Raw genomic sequence first — 17,241 nt, forward strand, 5'->3', positions numbered from 1 at the left:
CAATTTCTCCAGTTGTCAACTGTTACCTAGATTAGAAATCTGAAGTTATTTGTGTTGTCTCCTTTCATTACTGGTTCTATTCCTTGCATTCAGTCAAGACTGCCATTCCCTGCCTCCAATTGTTCTCTCTCCATTCTAACCCCATTTATGCTTGTGATTACTGTAACAGCTTTACAAATGAGGCCCATGCCTTGTGTCTTTTTATATCATTATTCTACATGAAACTCTTTCATTATGTTTCTCTTTGATTCTAGAAAGTATAATCATTTTCTCTTGCCTCTTATGTCAAATATATGTTCTCTGCTATTCCATCAACCCATCCCATCTTATAAAATCTCCATTCTCAAAATTCTTCCACACTAGGTTCCCCTGCTATCTCCAGACATAAACATGCTTGAACAATATTTTGCATTTGTTCTCTAGATTTTATGCTGTGGCTATTTTCCATACTTTTGTCTTTCTCCTAAACATATTTATTTTCTTGGAAGAAACCACTTTCCATTCTTGGCCCTTCCCAATCATACGCAGTGTAGTTTGTAACCAATAACTGTGTGCAGTTTGCAAGGAAATTAGTGGGACATCAAACTTATTTTTTAAAGAATGAAAAGAACAAATTATCTAAGGAACACATGTGGAATGCTAGTCCAACTATTATAAACTTTGAAAAGCAGATACTACTGAAGACAGCTCATTTTTATCCAGAAGTCAGTGAACTGAAAAAAAAACTAAAAAGTTCAATCCCGTAGCATATTGTGCATATAAGTTGCTTATATTTTATTCTATAATTTCATTAGCTTTTTGATTCTTAATTGGGAAATAGGTAAACATTACCTGAAGCAGAAAATTGAACTGTAAACAAAAGTATTATCTTCACTTGAGTGCAGTGACAAGTATTGCTGTTAAAAAAATAAAAACAAAAACTACTAATAAAATTCTCATTTCAGCTCTCATTTCATAAAATACCATGTCAAACTCTGAGGCAGGAACAAGACATATCAAGACATCCCTGACATAGTCCCTTATCTCTAACACTGATGGACTTCCCAAAACAGCAAAAGGAACAGAAACATTGGTTTTCTCTACTTTTAAATAAACCACATCAGGAGCTTTTCTGTTAAGAGATTAATATGTCACTGGACTTAGAAATAGAAGAGTCTTCCTGAAGCCTAAAGGAGTTTTCATTCTAATATGAGAATAGGGACTAATACTATTACAAACATACCACTGAGATATTATAGGTTTGTGTCTAGACAACTGTAATAAAGAGAAAATTGCAGTAAAGCAAGTCAAAATAATTTTTAAAATTTCCCACTGCATATAAAAGTTATGTACTGTACTGTAGTCTTTTAAGTATTTAATAGCATTATGTTTAAAAAAGTTGTACGTTAATTAAACAGTATCTTAATGCTTGAAAATGCTAAGTACTATATGAACTTTCAGTGAGTTGTAATCTTTTTTCTGGGGGAAGGTTTGCCTCGATGTTGATGGTTACTAAAGGTTGGAGTGGCTGTGGCAATTTCTTAAAAAAAAAAAGACAGTAAGTTTGCCACATCAATTGACTCTTCCTTTTATGAACAATTTATCTGTAGTATGCAATGCTGCTTGACAGACATCTTTCAAAATTACAATCAACTGGGCAGCCCGGGTGGCTCAGCGGTTTAGCGCCGCCTTGAGCCCAGGGCGTGATCCTGGAGACCTGGGATCGAGTCCTGTGTCAGGCTCCCTGCATGGAGCCTGCTTCTCCCTCTGTGTCTCTGCCTCTCTCTCTCTGTCATGAATAAATAAATAAAATCTTTAAAAAAATTAGAATAAAGTCTCTCAACCCTGCCACTGTTTTATCAACAAAGTTTGTTATATTCTAAATTCTTTGTCGTTGTTTCAACAATCTTCACAGCATCTTCACCAGTAGATTCCATCTCAAGAAACCACTTCCTTTGCTAATCCATAAAAAGCAATGTTCCTCATCCATGAACGTTTTATCATGAGATTGCAGCAATTTAGCTATATATTCAGGCTCCACTTCTAATTCTAGTTCTCTTGCTATTTCCACATTTGCAGTTACTTCCTTCACTGGTTTTGAATCCTTCAAAGTCATCCATGAGGGTTGGAAACAATTTCTTCCCAACTCCTATTATTGTTATTTTGACCTCCTTCCATGAACACAAATGTTAATGGCATCTAGAATCCTTTCCAAGAGGTTTTCAACTTTGCCCGGATTGATCAGAGGAATCATTATCTATGGCAGCTATAGCTTTATAAAATATAATTGTTAAAATAAAAGACTTGTGAGTCCAAATGACTCCTTGACCCATGGGCTGCAGTTATGGATGCTGTGTAAACAGGCATGAAAACAACAGTATGTCATAGCATATTTCCATCAGAGCTCTTAGGTGACCTGATACATTGTCAATGAGCAATAATATTTTGAAAGCTATCTTTTTCTGAGTAGATCTCAACAGTGACCTAAAAATAGTAAATTACATGGCAAACGGATGTGCTGCCATCCAGGCTTTGTTTTTTCCATTTATAAAGTGTACACCAAATAGATTTAGCATAATTCTTAATGGCCCTAAGAATTTCATCATGGTTAATAAGCACTGGCTTCAACTTAAAGCCACCACCTAACATAAGAATCAGCCTGTCCTTTAAAGCCAGATATTGACTTTTCCTCTCTAGCTATGAAATCCTAGATGGCACCTTCTTGCAATAGAAGGCTATTTGGTGCACACTGAAAATCTATTGCAGTGTAGCCATAGTCACAAATTATCCTAGCTAGGTCTTCTAGATAACTTGTAGCTCCTCATCAGCACTTACTGTTTCACCTTGCTCTTTTGTGTTATGGAGACAGCTTCTGTCCTTAAACCTCATGAATCAACCTCTGCTAGCCCGCAACTTTTTTCTTCAACTTCATCACCTTTCTCAGCCTTTACAGGACTGAAGAGCCTGAGCTTTGCTCAGGATTAGGCTTTGGGTTTTCAGGGGAATGTTGTGGCTGGCTTGATCTTCTATCTAGACCACGAAACCTTTTTATATTAGTAGCGTTAAGGCTGTTTCACTTTCTCACCATTTGTGTGTTCACTGCAGTAGCACTTTTAATTTTCTTCATGAACTTCTCTTGCATTTGCAACTTGGCTGCTTGGCACAATAGGCCTAGCTTTTGGGCTAGCATGGATTTTGACATGCCTTGCTCACTAGGCTGAATCATTTCTAGCTTTGCATTTAAAGTAAGAGACAAGCACCCCTTCCTTTCACTTCACTTAGGCTATTACAGGGTTATTGATTGGCCTAATTTCAATTATTATTGCGTTGCAGGAAACAGGGAAGCCTAAGGAAAAGACGGACAGGAAAAGACCAATGGGTGGAGCGGTCAGAACACACACAGCGTTTATAGATTAAGTTTGCCATCTTATGTGGGTGCAATTGGTGCACCCTAAAACAATATTAACATCAAAGATAACTGGTCACAGGATAAATAAGATGTGGTATATGTATATACAACAGAATATTACTCAGCCATAAAAAAAGAATTAGCTCTTGCCACCTGCAACATGGATGGACCTAGATAGTATTATGACAAGTCAGTCAGTCAGTCAAACACAGAAAGACAAATACTGTATTTTTTCACTTATATATGGATAAAAACCCAAAACAAACAAAAAACAGAATCAAACAAATTGAGTACAAATGATGTTTGTGGGGGTAGGGAAGGGAGTGTGGAATGGGCAAAATTGGTGAAGGATAGTAGGAGACATAGGCTTCCAGTTATGGAATAAATAAGTCATGGGGGTGGGGGTGGGCACCTGGCTGGCTCAGTCAGTTGAGCATGTGATTCTTGATCTTAGGGTCATGAGTTCAAGCCCCACACTGGGCACAGAGCTCACTTAAAAAAAGTCACGGAGATAAAAGGTATATAGGGAATATAGTTAATGGCATTATAACAGAATTATATGTGAGAGATAATTATACTCCTGAGCAGAGCATAATGTACACTTGTGGAATCACTACATCGTACTACTGAAACTAATGTGACAGTGTGTGTCTAACTATATTTCAATTAAAAGAAGAGCTCACAGATCACAACAAATATAATAATGAAAAAGTGTGAATATTACAAGAATTACCAAAATGTGACACAGAGATATAAATTGAGCTATTGGAAAAAATGGCACTGACAGACTGGCTCAACACCACAAACCTTTAATCTATGAAAAACAGTCCTTGCAAAGCACAATGAAGTGGAGAGCAATAAAACAAGGCATACCTGTACTTAAATTAACAAGGGTAGCTTTTCATACCATCTCGAATTATGAGTTCCACACTAATTCCCTTTTTAGATTAAAAACTTTTCAAGATCAAAAAAAAAAAAAAAAAAAAACCACTTTTCAAGATCAGAAACAAGCCATAGTTAGACCGCAACATGAACTGACAGCATGCGAAGTTTCTTCTATGAGTTTGATAAATATTCATAATGGTGATTATGATGCCAGGTCATTATTTGCATGCAAAGGTTTTCCTTCCTCAAAACACCTTGATCTTAGTGTTTTGGGTTTCGCTAAATTAAAAGCAGAAGTGAATCTTATTACAAGGCCACTTCCCTTTTCTGAATAATAGGGTTTAAATAGTTTGGTGGCTTTCCAGGTTGAAGGTCCCAGCTCATAAGATCTGGAGGACTCAGCTTAGGAGTTCATTTATGCAGAGTCCATCGGCAATCCTGTACTTTGTTGTTGTTGTTGTTTTTTAATCCTGTACTTTGAAGAGCTGTTAGACTCAAGGGGAGAGGTGAGTTGAGATGGTGTCATAGAGGAGAAAGGCAGTCTCTACATATGTCACAATTGTGTAACTGTGTACACTGCATATGCTGTACAATCCCTTATAGCATTTGGTAAATAATAAAGGTTCATTTTTCCTTCAACTTACTTTTAAAATCCTTAATGTTATCTCTGTGAACAATATATTGCCATGAACAATGAAATGCTATGAGTTAAAACACTAGCAACCAGGGTCACTAAAATGGGACCACATTAAATCTATAACCTTGCAACCAAGAGTTTCCTTTTAGACTTCATGTCAATATACCTGCCACGTAGGAGAACAAGTGCACCCCAGGGGTAAGGTGGGAGAGAGAACCTAGACAGTAACCATGGGGACCTGATGAATGAGGTAACCCCACTCAAGTACCTGGCACCTGGAGGTCCTTTAACTTTGGCTCCATTTCCCTCCCCGACACAAACCACTACATGATTTGATCTAAGAACTGAAGTGGATAATGCTTCAAAATGAATAACCAAACTTGTCTCCCAATTCCCCAAATCTGAGGACCTACAAGTGTACTTCTGCTCGCAGGAGAAGGAAACAAATTACTCTCCGCCAAGGTACTCTTCACTAATCCTTATCTAAAAGGTCACGCTGAAAAGCAGAATTACAGGTATTAATATGAAAATTGTAACTTTAATTTGGTTAATAATATTTCAGTCAGTAACAGTGGGCACGAAAAGACCATGAAAAGACCAGACCAGACCAGACCAGACCGGACCAGACCGGACCCCACCACTTGAGCAGCATGCTTTACTCTCAAGGTCTTCACAAAACGCTGGAGCAGGGGGCGGACTCCGCCGGGGACTAACTTCTCACAATCCTGCGGCGACTTAAAGCACCACGTTCGGGGAAAGCCACGCAGCGGGGCTGAACTATGACCGTTTCGGTGCCGACAGGAAGACAGTTCACGCGACGGAGGCCAGCGTTCAGGGCGCGCCTCCTCACCTGCCTCCGCCCTGCGCGTCCTCGCGCCCTCCAGTTCACCCCCGGAGCACCCCGACATCAGGTGCCAAGTCACAAGTGCAAAGAAACTTGCTCCTCTCAGCAGCGAGGGCCCGGCCGCGCCGCCAGGCCCCTGGCAGGTAGGCTCCGACGCTGCGCCGCGCTCAGGCCCAGGCCCCGGCCCCGGCCCCGGCCCCGGCCCCTCTGGGCCTCGCCACCCTTGAGGGGCCCGAGCCCCGCGACCCCAGCCCAGGCCGACCAGGCGCCCCGACCGCCCGCCCTGGCGCCCCGGTGCGACTCCTCAGCTCCGCACCTGAGGATGTTGTCCGCATAGGTGAGCAACAGCTTGGAGGCCTCCAGAAAGGTCTCCGGGCTGTTCTGGCACAGCTCGGCCACCGCCGGGGACGCGGAGCCCGACGAGCTGCCCAGCGCCGCCGCCGCCATGCTTGAGCGCCCGCGGCCGTCGCCGCCCCTCGCGCGCCGCGTGCCGCACTGAGCAGGCGCCACAGCGAGCGGCCGAGTCCGCGGCGGGCCGGGAGGGGCGGGGCCCGGCGGGGAGGGGCGGGGCCTGGGAGGAGAGGGGCGGGGCCTGGGAGGGGCGGGGAGGGGCGGGGAAGGGCGGGGATTTGGACCTGGAGGGTCTGGGGCGGCGTCGCCAGGGCCTCGGGGCTCCGCTCGGAAACAAGGGGGCGGGGTGCTTGGTTGTAGGGCCGGGGGCTTTGGCTCCTTGGGAGCGGGGATGCCGCCCTGTGCTGGCCCGCGTGTCCCGAAACCCGGAGCCTAACGCGCGCCAGCTTGGCCTTCGATTCATCCAGCTACGAAGGTGGGGGGACCCCCTGGTACAACCGCCCCTCCCCCCAGGACCCCTCCTCGCAGACTGCCAGGCATTCCGAGATAACGTGTAGTTGGAAGACCCCAGAAGCTAGGAGCAACAAAATGTTCAAAACCGAATGGGTGTCTGTGACCCTGCTGGGTTTCTGGTACATAGATGAATGATGTATGAAGAATCTTTCTCATAGGGGATCCCTGGGTGGCGCAGCGGTTTAGCGCCTGCCTTCGGCCCAGGGCGTGATCCTGGAGACCTGGGATTGAGTCCCAAATTGGGGTCCCTGCATGGAGCCTGCTGCTCCCTCCGCCTGTGTCTCTGCCTCTCTCTCAGTCTGTGTCTCTCATGAATAAAAAAATCTTTTTCATAAGTACCCGTTCAAATAGTATGAGGTCTCCATAGAGAAGGAGTTTTCAAACCGCAGGTTGCAACATAGTAGGTTGTGGACTCAATTTATCATGTAGTGACCAGCATAAAACATACCATAAGGACAAAATAGGATAAAATGGGAGGGGGAGTAGTAAAAATACGCATCTTGCATAGTAAGGGGGTAGGTTATTATTTTATGACTTTGTATCACAGGTAGATCATGTGATTAATGTTTTTTATTACTTTTAGAAGATGAATCCTAACTTCTTTAATCCATTTTCTGCCTCTCAATGTTAAAAGTATACTTTACCAGGGTGCCTGAGTGGCTCGGTGGTTGAGCGTGTCCCCTGCCTCAGGGCGTGATTCTAGGGTCCTGGGATCAAGTCCCACGTCCTGCTCCCAGGAGTGAGCCTGCTTCTCCCTCTGCCTATTTCTCTGCCTCTCTCTGTGTCTCTTATGAATAAATAAATAAAATCTCTTATTTTTTTAAAAAAGGTAATTTACCAATGGCTTCCTTCTTTGCAGACTTATCTTTCCAAACCTCAACAAATATTTTTCTTGACCTTATGTTTTTAAGGTAAATTATTTGCGTAAGTAGCTTATTTAAATGTTCTTGATGATTTATCTTCTGTTTGCTTTTTAAATTTGAAGTTTTCTTCCAGTATCTCAGAGGAAGTGCTTGAACTATGCCATGCACTTCAATTACCATTCATCTGCTGGATACATGGGAAAAGTTTTTAATATGTTGGTTTGGGGACCAACTTCTAAGACTAGTGTTTAACTGATAGCTGTTACTAGCTGCTATCACTAAAATTTTCAGTGACTTAACAGAAATCTTTCTTGCTCACGTAACAGTTTTTAAAAGCAGGTGTCCTTAGTCATTGGACAACTTTCCCCATTCAGGCTCCCAGGCTCCTTCCATCCTGTAAAATAGAGGTCAATAAACATTTTTTTTTGTAAAGGGCCAGATTGTAAATGTTTAAGACTTTGTGGCCGGGATCCCTGGGTGGCGCAGCGGTTTGGCGCCTGCCTTTGGCCCAGGGCGTGATCCTGGAGACCCGGGATCGAATCCCACATCAGGCTCCCGGTGCATGGAGCCTGCTTCTCCCTCTGCCTGTGTCTCTGCGCCTCTCTCTCTGTGACTATCATAAAAAAAAAAAAAAAATCTATGTTGGACAATAAGGGAAATTCTATAGAAGAAAAATTCTTTAAAGATGTCAGACAAAAGTCACTCCTTAATTTACCTCTTCTGTAAATTCCAATTTGAGGCGTTTTAGAAAAAAAAAAAAAAAAAAAAAAGACTTTGTGGCCATAGGGTCTCTGTTTCTTTTTTAAAAGACTTTATTTATTAATGAAAGACACACAGAGAGAAAGGCAGAAATGTAGGCAGAGGGAGAAGCAGGCTCCAGGCAGGGAGCCTGATGTGGGACTCAATCCCGGGACTCCAGGATTACACCCTGGGCCGAAGGCAGGTGCTCAACCGATGAGCCACCCAGGCACCCAGGGTCTCCGTTTCAAACTCTTAATTCTGCCTCTTCATCTGTAGTTCTGTAGACAGTACTCCATATGAATGGACATGGCTACATTCCCATGAAACTCTTGTTTACAAAAACAGGCAGCCCACTGGATTTGGCCTGTAGTTTAACTCCTGCCATTGAGCCACAAAGGCTTCTGCATTTAGTTGGTGGTTGGGCAGAAAGAAGGCATACCTATTCAACCACATGGGCCCAAAATGACATACAGCATTTTCTCTACCATATAATTGGAGAAAATGAAGCCCCATTTAGATAAAAGAGGGAAGGCTGGGAAATGTAGTCTCTAGCTAGACACGTACTATCCACAATTTCAAAGGATGGAAAGGTGTGGGGAGGGGGGCTATAAAATTATAGCTAGATGTCTCTAATCACCAACTATATTCACCTTCATTTGAGTCTCTTTTTTCACATTTATCCTTAGAATAGCTTAGGGTTATTATATACTATATAGTATTTTGATTTTTTAAAAGTAACAAGACACTTTTTTTTTTTTTTTTCAAATAGATTCTTAGGAGGAAACCTAGTATGTATAAAACACCAAAGTGGAGAGATGCTCTAGAATTGAAGCAGGAGAGCATGGGGAGTGGGAGGGACAGAATGCCATTAGCTTAGCCTGTCTCCTGAAAGAGATAACGACTAGAAGGCATCTTTGTGGGGAACATGCAAACACAGTGTCAAAACCAATGCCATAGAGTTAATACTGTGATAATAATGCAAAGTCTAAAAAAAATCATAGAAATCATCATTTCAAGGGTAATTCAGTAAGTTATTGCTTATTTTAAATCACCTGAAATTTAAATCATTCCAAATTCCTGTTTACCAAAACTCCTGTTGAAGTTCTTGAGTACAATCTCTCTTGGATACCACCATTTATGTGTTGTGAAGAGAATTTATTATAAGGGACTTTGACTTGTTCTTTTCCCTGTCTGCTTCTTCCACTAAGTTGAAAATATTTTGATTTTCCAGTTCCTTTAGAAAAATTGGAGATAGTAAGCTACTCTTAACCTCTTTATACGTACAATTGCTTCAACTAAAGGGTTTTCTTCTATTAAATCAGCATTGAAGTTTCTCCATTCTTTTACTTGATTTTTTTTTCCTACAAAATAATGATTTTTTTTTTTCAGGATTCCAGTTTTATTAAGCACACCAAGGTTAGAGTTGACACATGGTGGCACTATTCTTAAATGGAACAGAAAAAAGAAATAACCTGTTAAATTTCCCCAGGATCAGTTTTGACATAAAAAATAAAACACTGACCTCAGTGAAGACTGTAACATGGAGAGAGGTTGTAACTTTTCACGAACTGGTATGGTAATTCACTACTGTGTGATTGCTTAAGTGATTAACCAACAATTATTTATTGAGCACCTGTTGTGTACAAAGCAGTCTGATGGTGGACATAAAAGATTTATAATGTACTAGGAAAGACAAAATTGATGATCATACCTTACATACAAATAGCCCTTATGCTGATGAAACAGGTACTGTGAAAAGAAAATAAGTCATTTGGTAAAAACACACAAAACATTATGTATATATACTAACCGATAGAAGTGTATGTTTATTCATTCATTTCATAATTCAGTCATTCACCAAAGATTTGTGAGGTGGCTACTAAATGCCAGGCACTATGCTACGTACTGTGAGGCAGGGAATCTTTTTTTTTTTTTTTTTTTTTTTTTGAGGCAGGGAATCTTATAAGCATGGGCCCTTCTTTCATGGAAGTCATAATGAGTTTACAGCAGTGGCTAGATCAGCATCACTAGCAAGAAATATGGTACTAAATCATTTTACAGCTATTGGAATATCATAGACATTTTTATTTAATTAATTAATTTATTTATTTATTCATGAGAGACACAGAGAGAGAGACAGGCAGAGGGAGAAGCAGGCTTCCTACAGGGAGCCCGATGTGGGACCCAATGCTGGGACTCCAGGATCACGCCTTGAGCCGAAGGCAGATGCTCAACCGCTGAGCCACCCTGGTGTGCCTAAATGAAATCTTTAAAAAAAAAACAAAACTGTTTCATAGAGTTTGGGTTCAAAAAGTATATTTTAAGTCTCTCACATTATAATTTCAACATAGTGTATTACAATGAAAAGGGACAGTAATATTGGGTATTTCTCACCAAATTTTAGTTATTACCACATGTGTTTATTTAATCTCTCTTATAGTTAATGAATGATAAGTCATACTAAGAAATAACTAAACAGGCCTTTGATCACAGAAGACTCAAGGTCATATTTAGCTTTCCTAAACTATTTTAGGCAAAGCACACTTTCAAATTCATTTAAATCCAGTAGTAACCTGGAAAAGCTAAGCTTGACCAAAATTCTCTAGAGCTGGGAAAGAAGGCAGAGCACTCGGAAACAATCATTTCAAGAGACACTGTCCAGAAAGACACAATAGGGCTGGGAGGATCAAATGCACATTACATCATCAATCTTTTATCTAAAAAAGAATAAAAAGGACACAAACCTGACGCCTGGGATAGCATCTGAGCAAATACATACCTTACTGCCTTCTTGTTTTTTAAAGGTCTACGATCTCTTTTCTTGTCTCCATCCTTGTTAGACATTGCGTCTGGCATTTTGAGCCCTGCCCCAGATCCAATAGTTTTTGAAAAGTAAAAAAACAGCTTATTATCATTACAAAAGTATTATTTATTGTAGAAACGATAGTAAAGAAGACTAAGCAAAAATGGGAAAAGGAACTTCACAATCATTGCACATCCCTGCAGATCTCAACATAAACATCTTTTTGAAAGGTATATATGCTATTCTGTAACCTGTTACCTCCTGATGTGCTTTCAACATCTCTCCATAGAACATTCACTTACAAAATCATTTTATTTTATTTTTTCCAAAATTATTTTAAAAGGCGGCACGGCCTTTAGGTATACTACAAAATAAGCCATTTCCTGATGTTGGGCGCTTCGGTTAGTCCTACTTTACCATTATAAGCAACTATGGGAGGAACCGTAGTAACTGTGAGGCTACAGGAATTTCCTTAATGCTTTCCAAAGCTTTCGGTGGAAGATGACGGCGTCCCTTCTCCCAGGAGGCGCAACGATTTGGACATCATAGTTACCCGCCTCCCCCTCCCCGGCCCGGCCCGGCCCTCTCATCGCGTTCCCCGCACGCTCTCGGTCTCCCAGTCACTGAGGTCTCGCGCGGGGCCGCTCGTCCCCGGCACCTGGGCCCGCCGCCTCCCGCGCTCTGACCTCCACCAAGGTGACGTGGACGCAGGGCCGCTGGCCACGCCCCGCTCAGACGCAGTGCGTGCGCGCGCGCATGCGCGGACGTGCCCGCGCAGACGGCGGCTGCGCGGCCGGCGCCGGGCCTCGCGTAGGTATCAGCTGCTTGCTGCTTGCCGCTCTCTTCCTCCCGCCCCGCCGCCGCCGGACCGGGTGGGGGTTGCCTCGGGAAAGGGGGGTCTGACGACCCGGGCCTGGTTTCCTTCTCCCTCGGCGTCCTTCGGGTGTGTGCGCGTGTGGTGGTGCTCTAGAGGCGGTGGCCACATCGTCTCACTCCCACCCCCCCCCCCCCGACCCCGGATTAAAAACCAAATGATCTCCACGTTTTGATGATCAATAAAGCTCACACCCCTAACTCAAAGAATAGGCCCTGAAGGATTTTTTGTCACACTGACGCCAGAAATACTCCCTAGAATAAGGCCTCAGTGATGCTGAACGAGGATGCTCTCTGCAGCCCGTAAAAGGCCTAAAAGGCCGGGAGTGCCTTTCTATTTTTCATGGCGTAATTCTGTTGTGAATTGAATGAACCATCATTTCACCTTTGTCTCGGAATGTCTGAGGGTACTCAGCCTAAAAAGGGAACTCCACACGGTTTGATAAGCATAAATTGTAGTGATGTTAACGTTATTTTCCTTGCGTTCATCAACAGCTCACACCCAGCGCCCGAGTGGAGGTTTCGGCTCTTGTGCCCTAGGCCCTCAAGTATCGTGAGCTGTTACAGGAATGGGTTTCTGATCATCTGAGTCTCAACCATGTTGTCAGACTGCTTGCAAAATTTCTTAAAAATCACAAGCCCTCATCTAGGTTCAAGATTATGCCAGCCATTAAGAGGAGGCAAAAGGCGGCTTTTCGGAACCGTGCCGACGTCCAGATTTCGTAGGCGGGTTGTCATTACAGGCATCGGCTTAGTGACTCCTCTGGGTGTTGGAACTCAGCTGGTATGGGATCGTCTTATCCGAGGAGAGAGTGGAATTATGTCACTGGTCGGTGAGGAGTATAAGAGTATCCCTTGCAGTGTTGCTGCTTATGTGCCAAGAGGTTGTGATGAAGGTCAGTTCAATGAACAAAACTTTGTGTCCAAATCCGATATCAAGTCCATGTCTTCTCCCACCATTATGGCCATTGGAGCTGCAGAGTTAGCCATGAGAGATTCCGGCTGGCTCCCTCAATCAGAAGCTGATCAAGCCGCTACTGGAGTTGCAATTGGCATGGGGATGGTTCCTCTTGAAATTGTTTCTGAAACTGCTTTGATGTTTCAGACAAAAGGTTACAGTAAAGTCAGCCCATTCTTTGTCCCTAAGATTTTGGTCAATATGGCAGCAGGCCAGGTCAGCATTCGATATAAACTCAAGGGCCCCAATCATGCAGTGTCTACAGCCTGTACCACAGGAGCTCACGCTGTGGGAGACTCTTTTAGATTTATAGCCCAAGGTGATGCTGATGTGATGGTGGCTGGAGGGACAGATTCTTGCATTAGTCCTCTGTCTCTCGCTGGGTTTTCCAGAGCCCGTGCTCTGAGCACAAACCCTGATCCTAAGTTGGCATGTCGACCGTTTCACCCAAAGAGAGATGGGTTTGTCATGGGAGAAGGTGCAGCTGTGCTGGTGCTGGAAGAATATGATCATGCTGTTCAACGAGGAGCGCGGATCTATGCAGAAGTTTTGGGCTATGGACTTTCAGGTGATGCTGGTCACATAACTGCACCTGACCCTGAAGGAGAAGGAGCCTTAAGGTAAACCTTTTTTTTTTTTTTTTTTTTAAGATGTATTTATCTATTTGAGAAGGAGAGAGAAAGAGAGACCATGGGGTGGAGGGGAGGGAGCAGAGGGAGAGAGAATCCCAAGCAGAATCCATGTTGATTCCAGGACCCCAGAGATCACCGTCTGAGCTGGAACCAAGAGTGGGCTGTTCAACCAACTGCACCACTCAAGTGCCCCAAGACTTGTTGTTTTATTTAAAATATTTCTCCAAATAAGACGTTTTATTAGACTTTCAAACTAGGGAGTCCAGTATTGTAGTATCTGCCCTTGGTGTACAGTATCTTTGATGTTTTTCCATTTTAGACTAAACAAAATGGCTTTGAATTCTTTGCTTTAACATGTTTGATATATTTGACATTCCTTTTTTTAAAAGATTATTTATTTTTTGAAATAGAAAGAGAGAAAGCACAAACAGAGGGAGAGGGAGAAGTAAGCTCTCCGCTGAGCAGGGAGCCCGACATGGCTCAATCCCAGGATTCTGGGATCATGACCTGAACCAAAGGCAGAGGCTTAACTGACTGAGCTACCCAGGCACCACATTTGAATATTCTTAACAAAAATTGGATTTTAAAGTTGTGGAGAAGGCCATGTGTGTTTTTTCCGACTTTTCATACTTCCAGTTGTAACAGCTGTTTTGAGTGCTCCCTCCCACAGTTCTTCTCTTTGGCCCTTCATCAGACTCAGACAATATAATTAACCCTTTCTGCTAGTGGTGTCTGGGCCCTGCGCCATTTCAGCAGGATTCTGCTGTTCTTAAATCAGTACTTTCTAACTTTTCACCACCCAGGAATACTAAAATGCAGATTTTGACTCTAGGCCTAGGATGCTGCTGGAGATCTGCCATTTGTAACAAGCTCCCATGATGCTGATGCTGCTGGTCTGAGGACCACGATTAGAAAAGCAAGTTGATATTGCAGAAGAGATAGTTAAGTTAAAAAAAAAGAAAAATCCGTGCTTATGTGTTAGCTAATAGGCTAGCCTGCTTAGATCATATTATGTTTTATTTTTCTTTAAGATATTATTATTTATTCATGAGACACACAAAGAGATGCAGAGACGCAGGCAGAGGGAGAAGCAGGCTCCTGGTGGGAGCCCGATGCGGGACTTGAATCCGGAACCCCAGAATTATGTCCTGAGCCAAAGGCAGATGTTCAACCACTGAGCCACCCAGGTGCCCTAGATTGTATTATGTTTTAACCAGTTAACTTGACCAGGGCAAACCTTTTCTGTAAAGGGACAAATAGTTTTTTTAGCTTTGTGGGCCATAGGGTTGCTGTCACAATTATTCAAATCTGTCTTGTAGTGTGAAAGCAGCCAGATATTATAAATAAATGAATGGGCATGCTCCAGTGAAACTACAGTTGATCTTTGAACAATGCAGCGGTTAGGAGCACTGACCCGTTGTGCAGTCAAAAATAACATACATAACTTTTGACTCCTCCAAAACTTAACTTCTAGTAGCCTACTGTTGACAAAATGCCTTATTGATAACATAATCAATGAACACATGTTCTGTATATTAATAGTGTATTCTTGCAATAAGGTAAGCTAGAGAAAAGAAATGTTACCAAGAAAATCATAAGGAGGAGAAAATACATTTACAGTACAGTACTATAAAAAATCCACATGTAAGTGGACCCACATAGTTCAAACCCATATTATTCAAGGGTCAGCTGTATTAGTGAAAATAGTTATCTGGCCAGGGCCATAGTTTACTGACCCCTGAGTTATGCTTTTGAGTTTTAGTAAATAGTTGCTGGTGCTAGAAGGTTTGAACATAGTAGCCAGCTAGATGGGGAAATAGTTATGTTTAGGTGAGACTTTTCATCACACTTCAAATTATACCCTTAAGTTGCCTCTTTAGGAAATATATGCAACCCAGAGATCGGGAACTAAAAAAGAAGGTGTTGACATTCATGACATTTTCAAACATTCTTCCAGAGAAGTATTTTATTTTTGGGTTTGTTTGTTTTGTTTGGCTTAGTGTACTTCATTTATTTAGAATTCTTAAAACCTAAATAGAATTTTGAAAGGTTATTTGAAGCACCAAAGTAATGGTGCAGACATTTTTAGATTATTGGGAAATATGCCAAGTTTTACATTTAAATGTGAGAGAAAAAAATTAAAACATAGTTATAAATTTTTTTTCCACATTTGGAATCACTACATACACACACATATACACACACACTCCACTGATAAAAAAAAAATTCCTAGAAGAAGAACTATTCTCGGCTTGCGTCAATATGGTTTTGCCCCCAGGGAACAGTATCAATTCAAAAAAGTGGAAATGCATTTTATTAGAGATGATAAAACCCACAGGCCTGTATATTTATCTCATGGCGTTGAATCAGTCTGGAGTATTGAGGGTGACTCATTATTTCCATGCAGGTAGCATTCTAACTCATATGGTAATCCAAGTTTGGGTTCTGTTATTAGAGCAAAGGATTCTCTTCATCCAGGATATATGTTCCTTTCTTTCTCATAAGCTATATAGTTAAAGACTCCTGTGTTAAAATTAGACTTAGTTCTGATAAATTTCTTCTCTTATTTTATTAGATGTATGGCTGCAGCTGTAAAAGACGCAGGTGTACAACCTGAAGAGATATCCTATGTCAACGCACATGCGACTTCCACCCCATTGGGAGATGCTGCTGAAAACAAAGCTATCAAACATCTTTTCAAAGACCATGCACCTGCCCTTGCAGTTTCGTCAACCAAGGGAGCCACAGGACATCTGTTGGGAGCTGCAGGGGCGGTTGAGGCAGCTTTTACAGCTCTGGCTTGTTATTATCAAAAACTACCACCTACTTTAAACCTGGATTGTACAGAACCAGAATTTGATCTCAATTATGTTCCACTAAAGGCACAGGAATGGAAAATTGAGAAAAGATGTATTGGACTCACCAATTCCTTTGGTTTTGGCGGTACTAATGCAACACTTTGTATTGCTGGCATGTAGGACAAATCATTTGTAATTAAACATTGATTTCTTAAAATGTTATAGACTATATTAAGCAGAGAAATAAAATGTTTATATAAATATATCAATATTTACCAACTATATATCAATCTATTATCAACACCCAGATACCCTTTATCCGTGTCAGGTTTTCTCAACCCTGCCACTATTGATATTTTGGGCAGGATAATTCTTTGTTGGGTTAAGGGAAACTGTCCTATATATCATAGGATGCTTGGTAGCATCTTTTTCTTTACCCGGTAGATTCCAGAAGCACCCTCTTCTCTAGTTGTAACAACCAAAAATGTCTCTAGACATTCCCAGGTCTTTTCTAGGTGGCAAAATAGTCCCTATTTGAGAATCACTGATCTATATTTTCCTAATACTCTAGGTCAAACAACTCTTTGATATTTCACCTGCTCTTGTCCCTTCTACCAACATTTGGTGAGTAGCTGCTCGGTGCTAGGCAATGTTGCAGGGTACAACTCCAGGTTTACCATTCCCATACAACAGGAGGAGAAGGAATACAAGTATAACTGGGAGTTTGCATCATTGATCAACATTCTTTGGATAAAGCAGTCAGCCAGTAATGAGCTACTTACCCTTTCTAGCTAGCTAGCTCTTTTTTCTTCATATTATTATACCGAGATGTAATAAATGAGTGGAGTTTCCCTAAACTCCCAGGTCATGAGTTTTCTGAAAGAAGGAGGTAAAATTAGCTTGGTGTTTCTTACCTCATTTGTTGTGGCAACTAGTGATTAATGGAGATAAAATC

The 17,241-nt window shown here is 41.9% G+C and overlaps 2 protein-coding genes across 8 annotated transcripts in view; one reads left to right on the forward strand and one right to left on the reverse strand.

The window, feature by feature from the left end:
• Nucleotides 1-6,237, reverse strand: part of NGLY1 (N-glycanase 1) — a 57,725-nt gene extending 51,488 nt beyond the window's left edge. Inside the window, exon 1 of one of the 4 annotated variants that reach the window (XM_072793015.1) lies at nucleotides 6,071-6,237. In XM_072793015.1, the coding sequence (XP_072649116.1) occupies nucleotides 6,071-6,201 (131 nt within the window). In that variant the 5' untranslated portion in view covers nucleotides 6,202-6,237. Of the gene's footprint in view, nucleotides 1-4,261; nucleotides 4,285-5,518; nucleotides 5,542-6,070 lie in introns of those variants that run through there. The other 3 variants (XM_072793012.1, XM_072793014.1, XM_072793013.1) reach the window with 3 other exon arrangements.
• On the forward strand, nucleotides 5,153-16,551 carry OXSM (3-oxoacyl-ACP synthase, mitochondrial). 4 transcript variants are annotated; one of them, XM_072793018.1, is made up of 4 exons: nucleotides 5,153-5,372; nucleotides 5,473-5,897; nucleotides 12,394-13,476; nucleotides 16,064-16,551. In XM_072793018.1, the coding sequence occupies exons 3-4, from the start codon at nucleotides 12,497-12,499 to the stop codon at nucleotides 16,464-16,466; spliced, it is 1,383 nt and encodes a 460-aa protein (XP_072649119.1). In that variant the 5' UTR covers nucleotides 5,153-5,372; nucleotides 5,473-5,897; nucleotides 12,394-12,496; the 3' UTR covers nucleotides 16,467-16,551. The 4 variants fall into 4 exon arrangements, with proteins under 4 accessions (XP_072649119.1, XP_072649117.1, XP_072649121.1 ...); XM_072793016.1 differs by lacking the exons at nucleotides 5,153-5,372; nucleotides 5,473-5,897 and adding an exon at nucleotides 11,765-11,835; XM_072793020.1 differs by lacking the exons at nucleotides 5,153-5,372; nucleotides 5,473-5,897 and adding an exon at nucleotides 11,797-11,839.
• The last annotated feature ends 690 nt before the right edge of the window (nucleotides 16,552-17,241 follow it).

This window comes from Canis lupus, chromosome 22 (genome assembly GCF_048164855.1).
Source record: "Canis lupus baileyi chromosome 22, mCanLup2.hap1, whole genome shotgun sequence".
Taxonomy (NCBI): domain Eukaryota; kingdom Metazoa; phylum Chordata; class Mammalia; order Carnivora; family Canidae; genus Canis; species Canis lupus.